This window comes from Triticum aestivum, chromosome 1D, assembly GCF_018294505.1.
Source record: "Triticum aestivum cultivar Chinese Spring chromosome 1D, IWGSC CS RefSeq v2.1, whole genome shotgun sequence".
Lineage (NCBI taxonomy): Eukaryota > Viridiplantae > Streptophyta > Magnoliopsida > Poales > Poaceae > Triticum > Triticum aestivum.
Genome location: NC_057796.1, coordinates 483954121 through 483978257, shown reverse-complemented (window position 1 = coordinate 483978257; position 24137 = coordinate 483954121). Strand labels below are relative to the sequence as shown.

At 44.0% G+C, this 24137-nt stretch overlaps 1 protein-coding gene across 2 annotated transcripts; it reads left to right on the top strand.

Moving 5' to 3' along the window:
* The first annotated feature begins 12710 nt into the window (after positions 1–12710).
* Positions 12711–22054, top strand: LOC123177812 (uncharacterized). 2 transcript variants are annotated; one of them, XM_044591325.1, is made up of 5 exons: positions 12711–13755; positions 16010–16196; positions 18904–19136; positions 19614–19800; positions 21666–22054. In XM_044591325.1, the coding sequence occupies exons 1-5, from the start codon at positions 12757–12759 to the stop codon at positions 21941–21943; spliced, it is 1884 nt and encodes a 627-aa protein (XP_044447260.1). In that variant the 5' UTR covers positions 12711–12756; the 3' UTR covers positions 21944–22054. The 2 variants fall into 2 exon arrangements, with proteins under 2 accessions (XP_044447260.1, XP_044447257.1); XM_044591322.1 differs by having other exon boundaries at positions 18904–19166.
* Positions 22055–24137: the final 2083 nt, after the last annotated feature.

The window sequence follows — 24137 nt, the reverse complement described above, 5'->3', positions numbered from 1 at the left end:
ATCCTCTTCCCCTGACTCAGGAATGGATGGTGCAAGATCCGCACAAAAATTATCTAGCACCCTGACCCCAACGCATCAATATCTGCATCATTCATGGGTTTTACCGCTGCTAAGTTTCGAATAGTTTCCAAAGCGCGTTCCGCTTCCAAATCTAGGAGATCATTAACAGAGTTGGAAATTTCACTATCATTACTACCTAGTGAAACTCTTAATTGATGTGCATTATTAATAATCTCATTGTTAGAAAAATGCAGAATAGAATTAGAAGTGTTGACCGACATACCAGTAGTGACCTCAATGTCACGAAGCTTGGCCGCCCTCATGGCGCACCGCTGCTGCATGTCATCAACCTTCGGTTGTTCCTGGAGACGGCAGCTCATCCGTCGCCCCGCAGAGACCGGATCCGGAATCCCTCCAAAAGCGATGACCTCCTCCCGAGTGAACCCACTCGGAGAGAAGCCACGAGCGACACCCCCAGCACTCCACGAAGCACGACCCCTCGAAAGGTCGGCAGGACCCTGGGGCGCCGGTGCACCGCGAGAAGGAGTTGCAAGAGCCGCCTGCCCGAGCACTCCTCCCGCCCCAGCCCTCTGGCTAGGGGGGGTCATCGGTGCCAGTGTGGATGCGGCCTCACTGGCCGCCTGAATGGAGGAGGGAGTCGAGGCTTCCTGCCCCGGACCGCCTCCCCTAAGCTCATCCAGCATCAGCATCTCCGGCGCCTCTAGGGAAGGACAAAGGGCCGAAGTGTTGGAAATATGCCCTAGAGGCAATAATAAATGGTTATTATTATATTTCTGTGTTCATGATAATAGTCTATTATTCATGCTATAATTGTATTGTCCGGAAATCGTAATACATGTGTGAATACATAGACCACAACCTGTCCCTAGTAAGCCTCTAGTTGACTAGCTCGTTGATCAACAGATAGTCATGGTTTCCTGACTATGGACATAGGATGTCATTGATAACGGGATCACATCATTAGGAGAATGATGTGATGGACAAGACCCAACTTAAGCATAGCATAAAAGATCGTGTAGTTTCGTTTGCTAGAGCTTTTCCAATGTCAAGTATCTTTTCCTTAGACCATGAGATCGTGCAACTCCCGGATACCGTAGGAGTGCTTTGGGTGTGCCAAACGTCACAACGTAACTGGGTGACTATAAAGGTGCATTACGGGTATCTCCGAAAGTGTCTGTTGGGTTGGCACGGATCGAGACTGGGATTTGTCACTCCGTGTAAACGGAGAGGTATCTCTGGGCCCACTCGGTAATGCATCATCATAATGAGCTCAATGTGACTAAGGCGTTAGTCACGGGATCATGCATTGCGGTACGAGTAAAGAGACTTGCCGGTAACGAGATTGAACAAGGTATTGGGATACCGACGATCGAATCTCGGGCAAGTAACATACCGATTGACAAAGGGAATTGCATACGGATTGATTGAATCCTCGACACCGTGGTTCACCCGATGATATCATCGTGGAACATGTGGGAGCCAACATGGGTATCCAGATCCCGCTGTTGGTTATTGACCGGAGAGGCGTCTCGGTCATGTCTGCATGTCTCCCGAACCCGTAGGGTCTACACACTTAAGGTCCGGTGACGCTAGGGTTGTAGAGATATATGTATGCGGAAACCCGAAAGTTGTTCGGAGTCCCGGATGAGATCCCGGACGTCACGAGAGGTTCCGGAATGGTCCGGAGGTGAAGAATTATATATAGGAAGTCCAGTTTTGGCCACCGGGAAAGTTTCGGGGGTTATCGGTATTGTACCGGGACCACCGGAAGGGTCCCGGGGGTCCACCGGGTGGGGCCACCTGTCCCGGAGGGCCCCGTGGGCTGAAAGTGGAGGGGAACCAGCCCCTAATGGGCTGGGGCGCCACTTTGGGCCTCCCCCCCATGCGCCTAGGGTTGGGAACCCTAGGGGGGGGGGAGTTTCCCCTTGCCTTGGGGGGCAAGGCAACCCCTTCCCCCCTTGGCCGCCGCCCCCCCCTTGGAGATCCCATCTCCAAGGGCTGCGCACCCCCCTTGGGGGCCTATATAAAGGGGGGGGGAGGGAGGGCAGCACACCACAGCCTTTGGCGCCTCCCTCCTCCCCTGCAACACCTCTCTCTCGCGCGCAGAAGCTCGGCGAAGCCCTGCCAGAGAGCCGCTACATCCACCACCACGCCGTCGTGCTGTTGGATCTCCATCAACCTCTCCTCCCCCCTTGCTGGATCAAGAAAGGAGGAGACGTCGCTGCACCGTACGTGTGTTGAACGCGGAGGTGCCGTCCGTTCGGCACTCGGTCATCGGTGATTTGGATCACGGCGAGTACGACTCCGTCATCCACGTTCATTGGAACGCTTCCGCTCGCGATCTACAAGGGTATGTAGATCCACTCCTTTCCCCTCGTTGCTAGTAGACTCCATAGATGCATCTTGGTGAGCGTAGGAAAATTTTAAATTATGCTACGATTCCCAACAGTGGCATCATGAGCCAGGCCTATGCGTAGTTACTATGCACGAGTAGAACACAAAGAAGTTGTGGGCGTTGATGTTGCCAATTCTTCTTGCCGCTACTAGTCGTTTCTTGTTTCGGCGGCATTGTAGGATGAAGCGGCCCGGACCGACCTTACACGTACGCTTACGTGAGACAGGTTCCACCGACTGACATGCACTAGTTGCATAAGGTGGCTAGCGGGTGTCTGTCTCTCCTACTTTAGTCGGAACGGATTCGATGAAAAGGGTCCTTATGAAGGGTAAATAGAAATTGGCAAATCACGTTGTGGTCATACGTAGGTAAGAAATCGTTCTTGCTAGAAACCTACAAACCACGTAAAAAGTTGCAACAACAATTAGAGGACGTCTAACTTGTTTTTGCAGCAAGTGATATATGTGATATGATATGGCCAGAAGATGTGATGAATGATATATGTGATGTATGAGATTGATCATATTCTTGTAATAGGAATCACGACTTGCATGTCGATGAGTATGACAACCGGCAGGAGCCATAGGAGTTGTCTTTATTATTTTGCATGACCTGCGTGTCATTGAATAACGCCATGTAATTTACTTTACTTTGTTGCTAAACGGTTAGCCATAGAAGTAGAAGTAATCGTTGGCGTGACAACTTCATGAAGACACAATGATGGAGATCATGATGATGGAGATCATGGTGTCATGCCGGTGACGAAGATGATCATGGTGCCCCGAAGATGGAGATCAAAGGAGCATGATGATATTGGCCATATCATGTCACTATTTGATTGCATGTGATGTTTATCATGTTTTTGCATCTTATTTGCTTAGTACGACGGTAGCAAGTAGGATGATCCCTTATAATAATTTCAAGAAAGTGTTCACCCTAACTGTGCACCGTTGCGAAGGTTCGTCGTTTCGAAGCACCACGTGATGATCGGGTGTGATAGATTCTTACGTTCGCATACAACGGGTGTTGACGAGCCTAGCATGTACAGACATGGCCTCGGAACACACGCAATACACTTAGGTTGACTTGACGAGCCTAGCATGTACAGACATGGCCTCGGAACACGGAGGACCGAAAGGTCGAGCATGAGTCGTATAGAAGATACGATCAACATGGAGATGTTCACCGATCTTGACTAGTCCGTCTCACGTGATGATCGGACACGGCCTAGTTGAGTTCGGATCATGTTTCACTTAGATGACTAGAGGGATGTCTATCTGAGTGGGAGTTCATTAAATAATTTGATTATATGAACTTAATTATCATGAACTTAGTCTAAATCTTTACACTATGTATTGTAGATCAAATGGCCCACGTTGTCCTCAATTTCAACGCGTTCCTAGAGAAAACCAAGCTGAAAGATGATGGCAGCAACTATACGGACTGGGTCCGGAACCTGAGGATCATCCTCATAGCAGCCAAGAAAGATTATGTCTTAGAAGCACCGCTAGGTGAAGCACCAATCCCTGAGAACCAAGACGTTATGAACGCTTGGCAGCAGCGTGCTGATGATTACTCCCTCGTTCAGTGCGGCATGCTTTACAGCTTAGAACCGGGTCTCCAAAAGCGTTTTGAGAAACATGGAGCATATGAGATGTTCGAGGAGCTGAAACTGGTTTTTCAAGCTCATGCCCGGGTCGAGAGATATGATGTCTCCGACAAGTTCTTCAGCTGTAAAATGGAGGAGAACAGTTCTGTTAGTGAGCACATACTCAGAATGTCTGGGTTGCACAACCGCTTGTCTCAGCTGGGAGTTAATCTCCCGGATGACGCGGTCATTGACAGAATCCTCCAGTCGCTTCCACCAAGCTACAAGAGCTTTGTGATGAACTACAATATGCAGGGGATGGAAAAGACCATTCCCGAGGTGTATTCAATGCTGAAATCAGCTGAGGTAGAGATCAGAAAAGAACATCAAGTGTTGATGGTGAATAAAACCACTAAGTTCAAGAAGGGCAAGGGTAAGAAGAACTTCAAGAAGGACGGCAAGGGAGTTGCCGCGCCCGGTAAGCCAGTTACCGGGAAGAAGTCAAAGAATGGACCCAAGCCCGAGACTGAGTGCTTTTATTGCAAGGGAAGTGGTCACTGGAAGCGGAACTGCCCCAAATATTTAGCGGACAAGAAGAAGGCCGGCAACACCCAAGGTATATGTGATATACAAGTAATTGATGTGTACCTTACCAGTACTCGTAGTAGCTCCTGGGTATTTGATACCGGTGCGGTTGCTCATATTTGTAACTCAAATCAGGAACTACGGAATAAACGGAGACTGGCAAAAGACGAGGTGACGATGCGCGTCGGGAATGGTTCCAAGGTCGATGTGATCGCCGTCGGCACGCTACCTCTGCATCTACCCACGGGATTAGTTATAAACCTCAATAATTGTTATTTAGTGCCAGCTTTGAGCATGAACATTGTATCTGGATCTCGTTTAATTCGAGATGGCTACTCATTTAAATCTGAGAATAATGGTTGTTCTATTTATTTGAGAGATATGTTTTATGGTCATGCCCCGCTGGTCAATGGTTTATTCTTGATGAATCTCGAACGTGATGCTACACATGTTCATAGTGTGAATACCAAAAGATGTAAAGTTGATAACGATAGTCCCACATACTTGTGGCACTGCCGCCTTGGTCACATTGGTGTCAAGCGCATGAAGAAGCTCCATGCAGATGGACTTTTGGAGTCTCTTGATTACGAATCATTTGACACGTGCGAACCATGCCTCATGGGTAAGATGACCAAGACTCCGTTCTCCGGAACAATGGAGCGAGCGACCAACTTATTGGAAATCATACATACCGATGTGTGCGGTCCAATGAGTGTTGAGGCTCGCGGAGGATATCGTTATGTTCTCACTCTCACTGATGATTTAAGTAGATATGGGTATGTCTACCTAATGAAACACAAGTCTGAAACCTTTGAAAAGTTCAAGGAATTTCAGAGTGAAGTCGAGAATCAACGTGACAGGAAAATAAAATTCTTACGATCAGATCGTGGTGGAGAATATTTAAGTCACGAATTTGGTACACACTTAAGGAAATGTGGAATAGTTTCACAACTCACGCCGCCTGGAACACCTCAGAGAAATGGTGTGTCCGAACGTCGTAATCGCACTCTATTGGATATGGTGCGATCTATGATGTCTCTTACCGATTTACCGCTCTCATTTTGGGGTTATGCTTTAGAGACTGCCGCATTCACTTTAAATAGGGCACCGTCTAAATCCGTTGAGACGACACCGTATGAATTATGGTTTGGGAAGAAACCTAAGCTGTCGTTTCTAAAAGTTTGGGGATGCGATGCTTATGTCAAGAAACTTCAACCTGAAAAGCTCGAACCCAAATCGGAAAAATGCGTCTTCATAGGATACCCTAAGGAAACTATTGGGTACACCTTCTACCTCAGATCCGAAGGCAAGATCTTCGTTGCCAAGAACGGGTCCTTTCTAGAGAAGGAGTTTCTCTCGAAAGAATTGAGTGGGAGGAAAGTGGAACTTGATGAGGTGATAGTCACCCCTTCCGAGTCGGAAAATAGCGCAGCGCGGGAAAATGTTCCTGTGGTGCCTACACCGACGGGGGAGGAAGTTAATGATGATGATCATGAAGCTTCGGATCAAGTTGCCACTGAACTTCGTAGGTCCACAAGGACACGTTCCGCACCAGAGTGGTACGGCAACCCTGTCCTGGAAATCATGTTGTTAGACAACGGTGAACCTTCGAACTATGAAGAAGCGATGGCGGGCCCGGATTCCGACAAATGGCTAGAAGCCATGAAATCCGAGATAGAATCCATGTATGAAAACAAAGTATGGACTTTGACTGACTTGCCCGATGAGCGGCGAGCCATAGAAAACAAATGGATCTTTAAGAAGAAGACGGACGCAGATGGTAATGTGACCATCTACAAAGCTCGACTTGTCGCTAAGGGTTATCGACAAGTTCAAGGGGTTGACTACGATGAGACTTTCTCACCCGTAGCGAAGCTGAAGTCCGTCCGAATCATGTTAGCAATTGCCGCATACTATGATTATGAGATATGGCAGATGGACGTCAAAACGGCATTCCTTAACGGCTTCCTTAAGGAAGAGTTGTATATGATGCAGCCGGAAGGTTTTGTCGATCCTAAGAATGCTAACAAAGTATGCAAGCTCCAGCGCTCAATCTATGGGCTGGTGCAAGCATCTCGGAGTTGGAACATTCGCTTTGATGAGATGATCAAAGCGTTTGGGTTTACACAGACTTATGGAGAAGCCTGTGTTTACAAGAAAGTGAGTGGGAGCTCTGTAGCATTTCTCATATTATATGTGGATGACATATTATTGATGGGAAATGATATAGAATTCTTGGAAAGTATAAAGGCCTATTTGAATAAATGTTTTTCAATGAAGGACCTTGGAGAAGCTGCTTATATATTAGGCATCAAGATCTATAGAGATAGATCAAGACGCCTCATTGGTCTTTCACAGAGTACATACCTTGACAAGATATTGAAGAAGTTCAGTATGGATCAGTCCAAGAAGGGGTTCTTGCCTGTATTGCAAGGTGTGCAATTGAGCACGGCTCAATGCCCGACCACGGCAGAAGATATAGAAGAGATGAGTGTCATCCCCTATGCCTCGGCCATAGGGTCTATTATGTATGCCATGCTGTGTACCAGACCTGATGTAAACCTTGCCGTAAGTTTGGTAGGAAGGTACCAAAGTAATCCCGGCAAGGAACACTGGACAGCGGTCAAGAATATCCTGAAGTACCTGAAGAGGACTAAGGATATGTTTCTCGTTTATGGAGGTGACGAAGAGCTCGTCGTAAAGGGTTACGTCGACGCTAGCTTCGACACAGATCCAGATGACTCGAAGTCACAAACCGGATACGTGTATATTTTGAATAGAGGAGCAGTAAGCTGGTGCAGTTGCAAGCAAAGCGTCGTGGCGGGATCTACATGTGAAGCGGAATACATGGCAGCCTCGGAGGCAGCACAGGAAGCAGTCTGGATGAAGGAGTTCATTACCGACCTAGGGGTGATTCCCAATGCGTCGGGCCCAATGACTCTCTTCTGTGACAACACTGGAGCTATTGCCCTTGCGAAGGAGCCCAGGTTTCACAGGAAGACCAGGCATATCAAGCGTCGCTTCAACTCCATTCGTGAAAGTGTTCAAAATGGAGACATAGATATTTGTAAAGTACACACGGACCTGAATGTAGCAGATCCGTTGACTAAACCTCTCCCTAGGGCAAAACATGATCAACACCAGGACGCAATGGGTGTTCGATTCATCACAATGTAACTAGATTATTGACTCTAGTGCAAGTGGGAGACTGTTGGAAATATGCCCTAGAGGCAACAATAAATGGTTATTATTATATTTCTGTGTTCATGATAATAGTCTATTATTCATGCTATAATTGTATTGTCCGGAAATCGTAATACATGTGTGAATACATAGACCACAACCTGTCCCTAGTAAGCCTCTAGTTGACTAGCTCGTTGATCAACAGATAGTCATGGTTTCCTGACTATGGACATAGGATGTCATTGATAACGGGATCACATCATTAGGAGAATGATGTGATGGACAAGACCCAACTTAAGCATAGCATAAAAGATCGTGTAGTTTCGTTTGCTAGAGCTTTTCCAATGTCAAGTATCTTTTCCTTAGACCATGAGATCGTGCAACTCCCGGATACCGTAGGAGTGCTTTGGGTGTGCCAAACGTCACAACGTAACTGGGTGACTATAAAGGTGCATTACGGGTATCTCCGAAAGTGTCTGTTGGGTTGGCACGGATCGAGACTGGGATTTGTCACTCCGTGTAAACGGAGAGGTATCTCTGGGCCCACTCGGTAATGCATCATCATAATGAGCTCAATGTGACTAAGGCGTTAGTCACGGGATCATGCATTGCGGTACGAGTAAAGAGACTTGCCGGTAACGAGATTGAACAAGGTATTGGGATACCGACGATCGAATCTCGGGCAAGTAACATACCGATTGACAAAGGGAATTGCATACGGATTGATTGAATCCTCGACACCGTGGTTCACCCGATGATATCATCGTGGAACATGTGGGAGCCAACATGGGTATCCAGATCCCGCTGTTGGTTATTGACCGGAGAGGCGTCTCGGTCATGTCTGCATGTCTCCCGAACCCGTAGGGTCTACACACTTAAGGTCCGGTGACGCTAGGGTTGTAGAGATATATGTATGCGGAAACCCGAAAGTTGTTCGGAGTCCCGGATGAGATCCCGGACGTCACGAGAGGTTCCGGAATGGTCCGGAGGTGAAGAATTATATATAGGAAGTCCAGTTTTGGCCACCGGGAAAGTTTCGGGGGTTATCGGTATTGTACCGGGACCACCGGAAGGGTCCCGGGGGTCCACCGGGTGGGGCCACCTGTCCCGGAGGGCCCCGTGGGCTGAAAGTGGAGGGGAACCAGCCCCTAATGGGCTGGGGCGCCACTTTGGGCCTCCCCCCCATGCGCCTAGGGTTGGGAACCCTAGGGGGGGGGAGTTTCCCCTTGCCTTGGGGGGCAAGGCAACCCCTTCCCCCTTGGCCGCCGCCCCCCCCTTGGAGATCCCATCTCCAAGGGCTGCGCACCCCCCTTGGGGGCCTATATAAAGGGGGGGGGAGGGAGGGCAGCACACCACAGCCTTTGGCGCCTCCCTCCTCCCCTGCAACACCTCTCTCTCGCGCGCAGAAGCTCGGCGAAGCCCTGCCAGAGAGCCGCTACATCCACCACCACGCCGTCGTGCTGTTGGATCTCCATCAACCTCTCCTCCCCCCTTGCTGGATCAAGAAAGGAGGAGACGTCGCTGCACCGTACGTGTGTTGAACGCGGAGGTGCCGTCCGTTCGGCACTCGGTCATCGGTGATTTGGATCACGGCGAGTACGACTCCGTCATCCACGTTCATTGGAACGCTTCCGCTCGCGATCTACAAGGGTATGTAGATCCACTCCTTTCCCCTCGTTGCTAGTAGACTCCATAGATGCATCTTGGTGAGCGTAGGAAAATTTTAAATTATGCTACGATTCCCAACACGAAGCCACCTGCCCCGGACTCCCTCCCCTAGGGGCTCCCTCCAGAGTCGACACCGACTCCTGAGGTAGAACCGCTGGGAGAGCGGGTGGGAGAGGAGCCACTTGCTCCGGCTCCGCTTCCCCTCCCCCGACTGTAGTTGTCTCCAGAAAACACCCCTGAAAACCTCCGAGCACAGGACTAACAGCAGCCTCAGCCTCCAGGGTAGGTAGCGTGCGCTCATACACGTCATCGGACTCCACCCGGTCACTCCAGAGTCTGGGAGGCGCAGAAGCTGGCTCAAACGACCCGAACCTCAGAGAACTCATAGGCACCAAAGAGGTTGGTGCCGTCTCGTCCCTGGGCCCGTTCCCGGGTGTCTGAGTAACGGGGCCCGATCCATTGGACTCCTCTCGTCTAGCATCATCAACCAGTGCCTCCTTGTCACCCGTGCTGTCATCACCCTCGTGCATATCTACATTAGTCCCAGCGATGGCCTCAGCAAAGAGATCTGTATCCTCAAACTCAATCTCGAGGTTAAAAATATGTCCCCTATAAGTCCACTTGACCACATCAGGGACGAACTCAATGTCCAGGACACTCACCAGCAGTCGGGCCACCCCATGAGCGCGGGTAAAGGCCATATCCACTCTCTCAGTCTTCCCAACCATAATACCCAAGCTAGCCACAACCCGAGCATCCTGCATCGGCTCGGAGGGAGCCCCGGAAAAACGAAGCCAAACCTGAGTGAGGGGCTTGCCCTGTGGCTCAACCTTCTTCCACTCGTGGAACTCCAGAATACATTTTGTGCCAGGTACTCTGCATAGCCCAAAACTCAGCAATCTCTGCAAATATTCCATAGAGGGGAAGTCCACCTTGAACATGTTGGCCTCCATACTGACCAGCTCCCACTGGAAGTCACCTGGAGCTAACTCCTGTAGCCTCTGCACAATCTGTGCCTCAGATACATCTCCTTGGGCCACTTTCACGAACCCAGTGGTCAAACTCTGGGTCTCCTCAGGAATCTCTCTCGCAGCCGGAGACTCAAAGAACATCAACTCAGCACAATATACTCCATACATTGTAAGAGTCGGAGCCTGATCACGCAAAAGCAGGCAAACCCCCATAACATGTGCTGGCTTACCGCACGAATCACAAAGCTCCGCCACACACTCAGGGATAAAGTGGCCTCTCTCACCACAGCGATAGCACAACATTTTCTCCTTCTTACGCGCCCACTTGGACGCCCTCTCCGAGTCTGCCCTGTCTGCCGCCTCAACTGTAGCCACAGTCTCAGGTACCTTAGCGTTGGCCAGCGCCGTCACGACGTCCATAGCCTAAGTAGACAAATCCGGCGTCTGACCGGGATCGGCTGCCACGACAGAGGTCGTCTGCTCGACAACAACAGGTGGAGGGGGCTGCCTGTTACGGTACCGACCACGACCACCACGAGGACCCCGGTATCCACCTCGCTGCCGATAGTCAGGGCCAGATGCCCCCTCAACAAAACCACCCGGAGGACCGAGAAAAGGTCTCTCAGCAGACCCATCACTCTGCCAAGCATATCCGCGGCCACCTCCCGTCGATGACGAACCATGGTGTTGCCCGTTCCCATATGCATTGTGACCATCGTCCCCCCACTGTCCCCGTGGAGGTTCATTAGTTCAACCAACAGCCGCGTTCTGATGCGGCGAAGCATGCGTCTGCGTCGGGCCATGCCGCTTTTGCACCGGCCTCGCAACGTAGTGAGGCGGCGGCGCAGCCCGAGGATGAACACCGGCCGTGCCGACCTGGTTGGCTGGTGTAGCCGGCCTCGGACCATACGCTCTGCCCCGCCCCGCAAAAGCAGTTCCAGCCGGGCTCGGTGCCGCCGGCCGGGGTCCCAGAGGATGCCCGCCCCGACCCGCTGTTGGCGTCGGCGGCCTAGTCGCGGACGGCTGGGCACCGTGAGGCGGTCCGCCCCGCAACCCGCACCGCCGGCCGAGGGCCGGGCTGTCCACCTCCACGTCCCACCGCGGCCTGCACCGCCCCGGTGACGACCGAAGGGGCCGCGGCGCCATGCCCAGCTGGCGGCGGCGCAACTCCGCCACGACCAGCAGCGGTCACGGTCGGAGGAGGCTTCTTCCCCGGCGGCCCCCCCGTCCCGCGTCCAGCCATCAGAAGGAGGGGAGGGATCCGTTTTGCCCGACCAGAACCACAGGGACGAAACCCAGACCTCCCGCGCCGATGAACCCTAGCAAGCGACGGTGAAGCACACGTAGATCGATTCACCCGAACGCTGCATGTGTCGGCGCCTGTAATCTCTGTGGGTACCGGAATAGCCTGGCCCTCATACCCAGCTATCTCCGACCCAGCAGGATACGGCAGAAATCTTTTTGATTTTGATATGTGCTAAGCGCATTGATGCTTCTAAGTTTTTCTTTTAAGGAGAATAACCACCGGTGTCTACATCAATGTTTAAAGCCGACGATAGGGAAATTTATGTCCCTCCACAATCCACCTAGTCGCTATAGTTGAAGACTTACGCGACGTACTGAACTACGTCTCTGATGAGGCGACCAACATGGATGAAGACGTCGGCAACAGCACGTACTGGCAGCTGGGCCGCGACCTCCACTTACAACGCATACGTGATGTCCCCGTTTCGGTTGCCAACCACATAGATTCTTAATCTTTCAAGGATGTTGTTTATTATATATATGGTCCATACCAACCCAGATGACAGCCTAAAATATTACTACTTGTTACAATAAGTGGCCAAAAAATCAAGAAAAAAGAACTAAACCGACGGGAATCAAGACTTGGTATCTTGCACAAAGTCTTGATTCAGACGCCACCAACTACCTACCTTACTTCTTTTTATTACAAATTTCCTTGCGTGAGACCTTAGCTTAGAGCAAGTACAATAGAGCTGAGTCAGCAGGCTATAAAAAATAAACTAATATATTTCTGCTTAGTTGGAGGAAAGAGAAGAGAAGAGAGAAGGTAAGCGGGCTCTTTGTGAAGAGTCAGCTCTAGCACGTGCTCCTAGACACTTTGTGAAAATGAAAGGTGGGCCACATAATAAAAAAAGTAGCATACTCTTTTGATCTACTATTGTACATGTTGGCTATAAAATGGACTGTAGATGACATGGCACTGACTTATAGCCAGCAGCTGGCTATACTATTAACCATGCTCTTATCCCTATCGATCCCTCGCCCGCCCCCGGCCGGGAGGGGGGCAAACGGACAAGCAGTGAGGGGAAGGGGAACAATTAATGGAGTTTCACCAGAACCTGAGAAGGCCCGTTGCCCTATCAAGGAGTGTGGTCATCACGGAGCAGAGCAGCATACCCAGCCTGCTGCTCTTAGGTAAGCTCGTCTCTGATGGCGGCCCGGACTCGGCCTCGCTCCAGGCCAAGCTTCGCCAAACTTGGTGTCCCTCGGGTATGGTCAACTTCTGGCGAGTCACAGACGGTGCCTTGCTGATCCAGTTCTACGAGGCGGAGGACCTGACCAGGGTGCTGGACGGAGCACCGTGGTCCTGCGACGGAGACAACCTCTTCCTCGTGCAGCACCTCAAGCCGGGAATGAACATGGTCGATCAGATCGCCGGGTTCACCAAGGCCGAGCTCTGGGTGCAGTTTCACCTCGTCCCCGAGGATCACTGCAACCCCACCTCTATCTATGCGCTCGCCGCGCGCATCGGCGAGCCGGTCAACTGCGAGCTGGGAGCGAACTCCATCGAGTTCCTCCGGGCGCGGATCCGGGTGGACATCACGCGGCCTCTTCAGCCATTGGTCGACGTCGAGCTGGAAAACGGCAAGGAAGCATGGGTGTCCGTGGTGTATGAGGGCATCCCCAGCTTGTGCGGGTCCTGCAGGATTCTGGGCCACCCGGCGGACCGCTGCCGCAGGGCAAACCAGGCTGCCGCTGCGGCGGCGTATCGTTCGGAGAAGCCGCCCGTTTACATTCCAAGCCGCCTAGGGTCAAGACAGTCCACGTCAAGAGCACCATCATCACCTCTCACGGAGAAGAATTCTCCTCGTCAAGAAGCGAATGCACCTGTGTTGGAGACTGCCCTGGCACCTCCAGCACCAAGATCAGGGCAAGGGCGACACTTCTCAGTAAAAGGCAGCTGTTCCAACTTCTTCGAGATCATCTGTCTCAAAACGTCGACAAAGAAAGTCGGAAAGATAAAACATAGCAGCAGTGGGGATAATTTGCAAGACCAAGATCAGGCACTACAGATAAATTCTGTACACGAAAGTGTTCAGGTATGACATCTTCTCGATTTACTGAAGCGTAGTCTATAAGGTATATATCTTACATGGTTTAATTTGTCCGGATTTGTTACTTTTTTTTACTAGTCAGTAGATGTACTAGTGGTCGTGGACTCACCGACCTGGTCGCCCTTGCCTAGCTGATCATCAAGAAGGGCGACTTGTACTACCTAACATTGCCATTTTACCAGTCCGTCTCTCACCAGCTAGGAAAAATGATTCCTTAACAATGTGAAAGAGGCAAAAGAAACGAGCATCCCATGTCTTGGCTTGAATGATGCACCCCACATCTTGTTCCTCTGTTTCCAGGTCATCAGTTCATCCGCCATTCGACTTTTCATCCTTTACAATTGATCAGGTCTGCTGATCTATTGACGATGCCTTCACAAGAATTTGTTTTCTTTGCGGTTTTCACAAGAAACTTTTAGCTCTGTACAACAGAAGGCAAAGAAAGGCACGGATTTCAGAATTGAGCTCGAGCTCATATGCTCACCGATGAATAGTAAAAGGATAAAAATTTGATATTTTTGGCAACAAACATCTTCATCTTCTACCGTATGTGTGCATTTTTGTTTTGTTTTGAAGAAATTACATTTATAGTGCTACGGGAAAAGAACACATATCAGTGCTCTAAAAGTCAACCAATTTTGATTATTTTTTCATAGCACCACGAATGCCATCTCTTCATGAAATTTTGCACATACATAGAACATGCAAATATATTTGTCGCTAATTTGTTTAGATTTTGTACTTTTATTCTTTTATAAATTTTACTGTTCATCAGCATACACATGAGCTCGGGAGCCAAATGTGCCCACACCACCACCAAGAAGAAACAGGAATAAAACAACTGTATCTTCCTCTTCGAAGGAAATACCAAAATAGAAAAAAATTCAAAAGTATGTCATCAAAAAAATTATGTTAAACAACACGTATATTATAATTACTCTATCAATTTTAAAATAGATGAACTTATAGCTATTGGGGCATGCTTCAATCCGTACACATTCCCATAAATTTTTATAGGTACACATGACTAGGAAATTATAAATTTCTTTGATGAAAAAATGCACTTGATAATCCAATGGTAACATTACATCTTCGTTGTCCAAATAATTTATCACTCCCACCATTCCAAAATACTTAGAATTAGGACATGACATTGTGTACTCGGTGATACTTTGACTGCCAATATCTTGAAGATATGCCATTTTGAATAGAAAACTATACATTATGAACGTACAGTTCACTATAAATTTAGTAGTATGAGTTTCAGTAACCAATACATACTGGTAATTTTATATATTGGTATTCAAACATTTATAGAAATAAGAACTCAAATAGGATGAATGTATATATATTAGTTGTCAAAGTAAGAAAAAATTACTTCACTGAAATTCCAATAGGAAAAGCATATAAGAACGTGCAATAATGCTTAATTACTCAAAACTAGATTCTCTGGCTTCCTTATTTGAGGTATTATGAAATTTTCTATTTTCATCAGTACTTGCAAGCCGTCCCGGTTTGCTTCTCTGTTGATCACATCAAAAGTTTGGTATATCCTGACAAAAGAGTTGCAAACTTTTTGTGTTTGAACCATGCTCACTTTCTCATCGGTACTTTCAAGTACTATATTTCTCCCGGTTCTTAAAAACTGCACGCATCATTTGAATTTATATAACTGGTTCAGTTGTTCTCCTAGTCTTCAACTAGTGATTCCAAGCCATAGTTACTTATTCAGTAACAGTCATATTTTTAATATCTCTCTCTATGTATATTGTTTAGCCATGGTTGCAAGTAATATCACCACAACCATCACAAATCATTCTCCTCACTCATTCCACTCCTTGCAAGCCACTCCACATCATTTCTTTATTTATTAACTGAATCTAGATCTTTAGTTTTTAAAATATAAAATAGGAGTACTTTAGTATTTGAGTTGCAAGTGTACATTTTCCTGAAAAGAGTAAATGATAGTACTTACCCTCAAAAATATGTTTTTTACGATACTTTACCATTTAAAGAATTGTCACTTTTACCCCTTATGTTTACATTTGTGGCATTAGTTACTCCATTTAGTTGTTTCCTCATATTTTACGCGCTAACTTAAATGTTTTGACACTCTATGTATAAAAAGGGCAGATAGCTAGGTAGTGCCGCAACAAGTATTTTACAGGTACAAACTATAATTTACACATACGGAAACATATAAAATACGATTAATCATGAATTAATGATGCCTATGCAGGAGCCTTCCATCATAGAAACAAAAGTGCCTCATCTAGACACCACCCTGATCACATACTCCCATTTCACCGTGAAAGCACAAGGGTCAAGGTCAAGGAAGCATGCGAGGATCGAAGTGATGTTGGAAACACAATGCTCACCGCAGTTAATAATGGGATCCATGCAATGGCTATCTCAAAAGGGAAAAGGTACATATTAGCATGTGAAGGCTTAATGTTATTACATTTAATAAGGATGATAAAATTACAAACGAGCTAGCCTGGACAATCCTGGGTTCCATTATATTGTTCCAAAGTTGCGAAGTCCATATTTCACTTTGCTTTTTCTTTAGCACATAAAACATGCCCCTATTAGTGTTGATGATTTTACAGAGTTGGTTAGAAACTTCTACATTTGATTTTATCAGAATTTATAAATTTTTCAACATAGAGACATCTAAGTGAGCAAGGAAAACATAACTACATTATGTTTGACAACTAAAATATTTTTACTTTTAGAGATATAGTACTATTTTTAATTCTGCTATGGTACCTCTATTAATATAGTCCTTGTCATACTCTCATAACGTAACATAAAAGGTGAGCTTTAGGAAAAAACATTAGCATGATCCATGGTACAAAAAAAATAACAAGTTGAATACATAGAAAGAATATGTTGTGATGGGAAAAGAGTGCTAGATCTATTTTTTTTAGGAAACAGAAGAAACACAGTATTTATTGTTAAATAAGATTTAGTATAGACACAAGATTAGACATAAGAACATTGAAAATAATAATACTAGAGCTTAGAGGTCAATATTGCAAAAATGAAACAAAGTTTACATTTAAACATAAAAAATTTAGAAAGACTATAGTAAAAAACTTTGGTCGCATTATCTAGTCCTGAAACAAGAGTGCCAAGGTGTAAAGAACCAGCTGATGAACATAGGTATTCCAAGCATAAAGGTGAACACCCAGCGAGATCCAACCCCTTGTGTTATCTATTAGTCTTATCCATCCACCTCCAAGTAATTTTTGTGTCAACCTTACCACGGAGGCACCATTTGCGCTCACACTAAGAATTTGCATGACTAAAGCAAGATATCGTCATATTCGGATTATGGTATAACATGTGCACCTACGATACACAACAAGAAATTTGTTGCGCTCAAGCAAAATAAGAGTTGCTATTGACCTCTCCCCACTTCTTACTCTCTCCTTCTTTAAAAAAGACACACGTGAACATATTTTTGCATAAACATTACTATGAGTATGCAACTCTATTATATTCTAAATTTATTTAAGCTTGCAATTATTATTATTTTTCATTTGTGTTTGAAGTACTTGGTGCATGCATAGGGATCCCACTCTCTAACTTAGGATTGACACGGCATCTTTCATTATTGACACACAACTATTTTGTTCCTCTTTCAATCTTTTGTATAGTATTGCTCATGCACCAAGGAGGTCGCCACCACTTTGCTAATCTTGTTGCACAATAGTATATACTAATGTAATTAAAAATTCTAATTGGTGGCCTTTTATTAGATATTGGCTATTAACTTTTGTACACTACTTATAAGTTAATTTATGATTGCAGCTAAAATATAACATTTGGTATTATTTTTACAGATTCATTTTATTTTCATTCTAAAGTAGTATTGCTTAGCCTTGAGGCAAAATTATTAGACAATTAGATTGATAGAAATATTCTCATTAAATATAGTGTACGAAGTGACCGATCAGGACATTCATATGTAATAACATAATATTGACAACATTTTGGCACGTGGCTTTCCATGTAATTCTCCATTCTTGGCAGTATTGTGGTTTCTCTATTATGCAACCACAACTACAAATTTCTTCCATCGTCCAATACACTCACTTGAACACATACAACCTTGGCCTCAAAACATCATATCGTCTAGCCAATTTCATGCATGAATTTTATGATGACCTTATATGCTTTGATTTCACCCAATCAAACAGTACCAAATCATTTACGGTCAACATATTTTCTGTTAGTGACCAAATATTCACAAATTTTCTCCACTTGTGTTTTCACTACTATTTTGACCTTTTTACTACTATCGAATTCATGCATTTTTACATATCTAGAAAACCCATAAACGAGCATACATCTCAGGAACGCTACATTTACACTATTCATTTGTCAATTCAAATTCAAATCGGCAACCACACTTCCTACATCAGTTACGGATTTTAGTTCACGTACAAATCTACTAGACAACTAAAACAATTAGGAATTCTTCTAAAAGTAAAATATATAGAGAAATTTGATTATTCTTAATTAAACTTGGACTTTTTTGTTTTTTGTTATAAAAAGCTAATAATTCTATGCCTAGTATAACTAAAAATAATTAAAGCTTATTGGAATTTATTTCTTATTTTAAATTAGAATAGTATTTGATGGAAAATATAATTAGTAACATATAGCTTCTACACACAAAAATATCATAATCACCTTTTCCTTCTTCGAATCCTTTAGTATTAGTCCATTTTTGAAAAATTTATAATATTAATTTGTGTTTATCCATACTTACGTACGAGGATCAATATATTTGATTCTTATGCTATTTGGGGGATTTGATGTTCTCTTGGTGGTTCTAAGAACAATTTTACTTACCTCGGATTGTTGTTAGACATGTGTTGCCCCAAATTGCGACTATATTCACATATTTGATTCTTTTCGTAACTGATGATGCAATCACAATGGTTATAATTACTACCCTCCATACAATAAATGAAGGACATATTTTTTCCTATGTGGACAAACATGATGTAGTTTATGTGGATGAACAGGATAGCTTCTATGCCTCTTATTTCAATAATATAATAGTTTAAGAAAAGTTATTGAACTTGACTCTCATGTTGTTACTGTATTTGCGGATGACAGGTTTGTGTGCAGAATATGATGGCAAGTGTGGCATCATCAGTATATTCGCATTGCAAATTGATCACAACACGGATCCAGTTGATCTAATAATATATCTGTTTCCCAAGTTCAGAACAAATGCAGACACCGATGAAAAACATGAAAGCCCAGCAAGATTTGCAGACACGAAGATGTGTTTCCATGACGAGAATTGTTGTGAGGTGACCTTGAAGGATTCTCAAAAAGAAAAAAAGGTTACCTTCAACGAAACAAGAAATGATTGGGTATAATTTTAACAATGTGCAGTGCTGGCTAATTATACAAAATTATATTAATTAGCTTCATCTACAAAGATAATATGAATTTTGTTCAATAATTCACTAAATTTTAGAAAGAGTAAATGATAGTTTTTACCAAGAAATTCTTGGTGCGTTGTTACTTGCCCCATTTTTAAAATGCCAAATTTTAGCCCCTAACATTACATTTGTGATACTACTTATTCGATTTAATTGTTTCTAATATTTTGCCCCTAATTTCATCTTTGTGACACTAATAAGACGATATCAACAAAATGGCAAGTCCCATAAATAAAATGCTACATGATAAAATGTCCTATGCTTTTTTAACATGGTAAGTAATGTCACAACACGTAATATGTATTGTAAAACTACCATTTACTCCTTGTAAAAGAACAAAAATATATTGATCATGAATTTGTGATGCCTACGCAGGACCCTTCAATCATGGAAGCAGAAGATACTCAACTAGATAACACCCTGATCACACACTCACATTTCATTGTAAAAGCAAAAGGGTCAAGATCGATGAAACATGCAAGAATAGATGTGATGATGAAAACACAATGTTCACCACAGTTGATAATGGGAGCAATGGACTGGCTATCCCAAAAAGCGGAAGGTACATATGAGCATATGAATTGTTAATTATGGCTGCGGCATTGATAAAACTGAAAACACACCAGCGTAGCCAATCCTAAATATTAGCTATATGGTTTTGAAGTTACAAATTCCATGTTTCACTTTCCTTATTCTTAAATCCACACATACGGCATAATAAATGCCCCTACACATTCCCGAATGATTTTTAGTGGGCTGGTTGGAAACTTCTACACTTGATTTTTCACGGAATGGCAATGTTTATAACACAGACACACCTAAGTAAGCAACGAAAACATAGGTAGATTTTTTACGGACAATAAAATAATATTTGTTTTCTTTGAGATAAAATACAATTATTAATTACTCAATGGTACGTCTGTTAATATAATGTGTCATGTAACACTCCTATAGATAACTGGGTTAAAACTTAGTAAGCATGTCAAACAAAGAAAAACAGCACCAGGTCTCGATCAGATTGGGTAGGATAGTAGATCGGCGGACAATATTAGACCCAATAACACTTAATATAATAATACTGGACCTTAGAGAAAAAGATTACAAAAAAACAGACATCCATTAAAATACAAAGGAAATAGAAAGACGGAGGAAACAAAGGACACATTATTATCTAATCATGAAATAGGACTACTAAGGCATCACAACTAACATACGTCCATATATGTTTCGAAGCAGAAATATGAACACCCAACAAGATCCAACCCCTTATGAAACATGTTATTTTGGTGCCTCTCCCTCCATGTGTTCGGGCGCGTGAGCCTGACTATGTTGATTGTGGTATAAAGTGCACCAATAATCTACTGTGAAATGAATTTTGTGTGCGTTAAACAAATAATAGTCTTTGTGTCTCCTATTTTTCTGTGGCACTTAAGCATACTTTTTCACCAAGAGTACTATCACTACACATATCCGTTGTATTCTAGATTTATTTGAAACTGCAAATGTATTATTGGTATTTGTTAGATCTCCTACATGGATGTATTGGAAGTCCACTCTTTGGCTTTGGACTAAAATCTCAACTTTTGCTTTCTAGAGACAACTCGTTTATTATTTTCCCAGTCTTCCATATGATGTTATTCATGCATTAGTGACGCGGTTACCACTTAATTAGCAGGGGTTCTCATGGGTTTGCGCCGCTAGATTTTTTAAATACCACTATTTTTTATTTACTAAATCGGCTTCAAAATTTTGGTGCACTATTTGGTATATATTTCCATTTGAAGCTTGTAGTTAAAATACACCAAGTGAAAGCTTAGCAATACCGTTTTCTCGGGTCTGTTTATTTCTCTGCTACATACTATTGATAATTAAATGTTTTAGCTTTGTGGCAATATTATTGGACCATGAACAAGTTGATTCGAATTCATTAAATTAAGTGTAGTGTACGAAGTTATATAAGTATATCGATTGATAATTAAGAAAAACGACAATATTTATATTTTTCTTGCCATGCAATTCTATTCCAAATTTGACCCAAAAAATTGTCAATATTTGATTGTAAACATTGATGTCATGTACCTAATTTTTTCCCTCTTCCTCATCATTGGTAGCAAGCATTTCTCTACTGCAACTAGAAAATGATTTTCTTCATCATGCATTACACTCACTTGAACTGTTGCACATATACCACATTTGGATTTGACCGCCTACTCACGCAGGCATATTTTTCATGCAATGACAACTGGTATACTTAGGATCAACCATAAAATCCATTGAGCAGATAGCTTATGCTATGTGAACGAACATGATATAGCCTTATGTGGACGAATATGATTTCTTTTCTTGCTCTTGTTTTAGTGTTATAACAAATTTTAGGAAAGTTGCCGAACTAGACTCTCAGTCAAATACTATGTTTGCCTATGACAGGTTTGTGTGCAGAGTATGATGGACAGAAAGGTATCATTAGTATCTTCGGATTGCAAATTGATCAAAACACAGATCCAGTTGATATAGTCGCATGCTTGTTTCCCAAGATCGGCCCAAAAACTGAACTTGCAGAGACCAACAAAAAACCTGATAGCCCGGCAAGATTTGCAGACACGATGATGCGTTTCCATGATGCAAACTGTTGCAAAGTAACTTTAAAGGATTCTCAGAAAGTAAAAAAGGTTACCTTCAAGGGAACATCGAAGGATGGTGTATAACTGCACATATAATGCTAGTTAATTACTGGAAACTAGTCTATTTAGCATCGCCAATGGAGATATTAAGATATTTTGTTTAATAGTTGATTCTTTGAAACATGTGTACTTATTTAAAAGATGATCAATCATGTTTACTTTGGTCTTCAAGTTGCAAGTGTTGATTTTTACCAGGGCCAAGGTTGAGTATTTATGTTAGCATGTAATTATTCTGTATGGTGACTGTTTCAAAAACCCTTATTGTAGATTTCTCATTAGTGGAGTGCATATAGTGGCACCCATCAGTGGTAATCAAGATTTTGGTTACTGAAGTGGGTCAATTTTCTTTAGGGGGGGCCGGTAAACACGGTTACCCCGAAATATCAAAAAACAAGGTTAGCCGAACTCGAACCCGTGACGAGTTGTTGCTCATGGAAGGCACCTACAACTACAGCAGAACAAGCCATGTGATTAAATGCGAGATACTATAAAAAATACAGTAGAGAAAGTTGTCAATAGTTTTTTTTTTGGAACTTGGAACCAACACATAATCTATATATCTTCACATATAGACATCGACACAAACACATTACATCACATAGTCCATCATGGACAAAATACAAGCACCATACACTCAAATGCAAGTCCCATGGAAAACCTGTTGTATGCCAAAACAACAGGGGGGTTTAGGGATCATGAACTTGGAGATGTTTAACAAAGCCCTACTGGCCAGATGGCTTTGGAAATCGGAAAGTGAAGATGGGCTATGGCAGAAGATTCTTATTGATAAATATGCTAAAAACAAATGTATTTCTGGGATTGTACATAGGATAGTGATTCTCAATTTTGGTCTAGTCTTATCAAGATTGAAGCCATATTTTTCCAACATGTGAAGAAACGTTTAGAGGATGGCAAAAACACCAGGTTTTGGGACGACTTGTGGCTGGGCAGTAAATCTCTAAAGGATGTCTATTCTTCTCGCTATTTTATCAGCAATGATCATGGGATTTTTGTTTTTGATGCTATTAACAAAGGTTGGAAGGGGTTTTCTTTTAGAAGATCCTTGTGTGGTGAAGCTGTAGAATTATGGGCCAGTCTTAAAGCTAGATGTGAGGAGGTCTTGATGCATGGGGGAAAGATAAACCTATGTGGATGCTTACTACTGACAGGAAATTTTCTGTAAAATCATTATACTTACACCTGATTAAAAATAATTGTGGATTTCCTCAAAAACTCCTCTGGAAAGTTAAAGTTCCAGCTAAAATCAAATTCTTCTTATAGCTAGTGAATAAAAAGAGTAAATTAACCAGAGATAATCTTTTAAAACGAGGATGGTAAGGGGAGAAAAATTGTTTTTTCTGTGGAAGGGGTGAAACTATTGATCGTCTTTTCTTTTCATGTTCCACTGCAAAACTGATTTGGAGCTTGGTTAAATGTGCTTTCAGTTTGAGATCGGTCCTGGCGGATCTCGGTGATTGTTTTGGGAGATGGTTGAAAAACTTTCCTAAAATTGATTAAAAAAACTAACCCTGGTGGGCACCTCAGCCTTGCTATGATCAGAGATGTCAAAATGATATTACCTTTGGTAGAAAAAATTAATGGTCCTCTGGGACTGATTAAACTAATGTGCAACTGGGTTGTGGAATGGGCAATTTTGCAGATAAAGGGCCCAGGTGAAAAACTGCTAATGCTAGGGGCAAGAGTAATAGAGCAAGTAGCAAGTGAAATTTATAAGGCATCTCAAGGATGGAGGATTGGAATCCCAAGACTGGAGGCTTGATGCTAAGCGAGTGTGGTAGCTCTATCTGTCGCTTGAAAAATGGATCTTTTGTTGGCGCCTGATCTTGAGTAGTAGTTGGTCTGGTAGTTTCCAGCCCCTGCGTGGGCTTCAATTATGAGCTCTATGCTTTGTAATGCTGGATTTCATTGACCTTCCCAAATATGGAAGACCTAAAACCTCGTTCTGACGATGTTCCCTTAGCTTGGTTTCTTTAAATGAAATCGAAGGGAAAACCCTCTTTTGCTAAAAAAAAAACATGAGGCGGACGTAGACGACAGAGCGGGTGCTCAGTGCTCTTGCGGAAGTGGCGACGGCAAGCGCAGAGGAGGCGGGAGATGGCGGAGGACGAGACAGCAGCATGGATGCTAAGCAAGCCCGGTGCCTTGCAGTATTCCTCGAGGCATGGATGCTAAGCTAGAAGCTCGTATTATTTAGTTC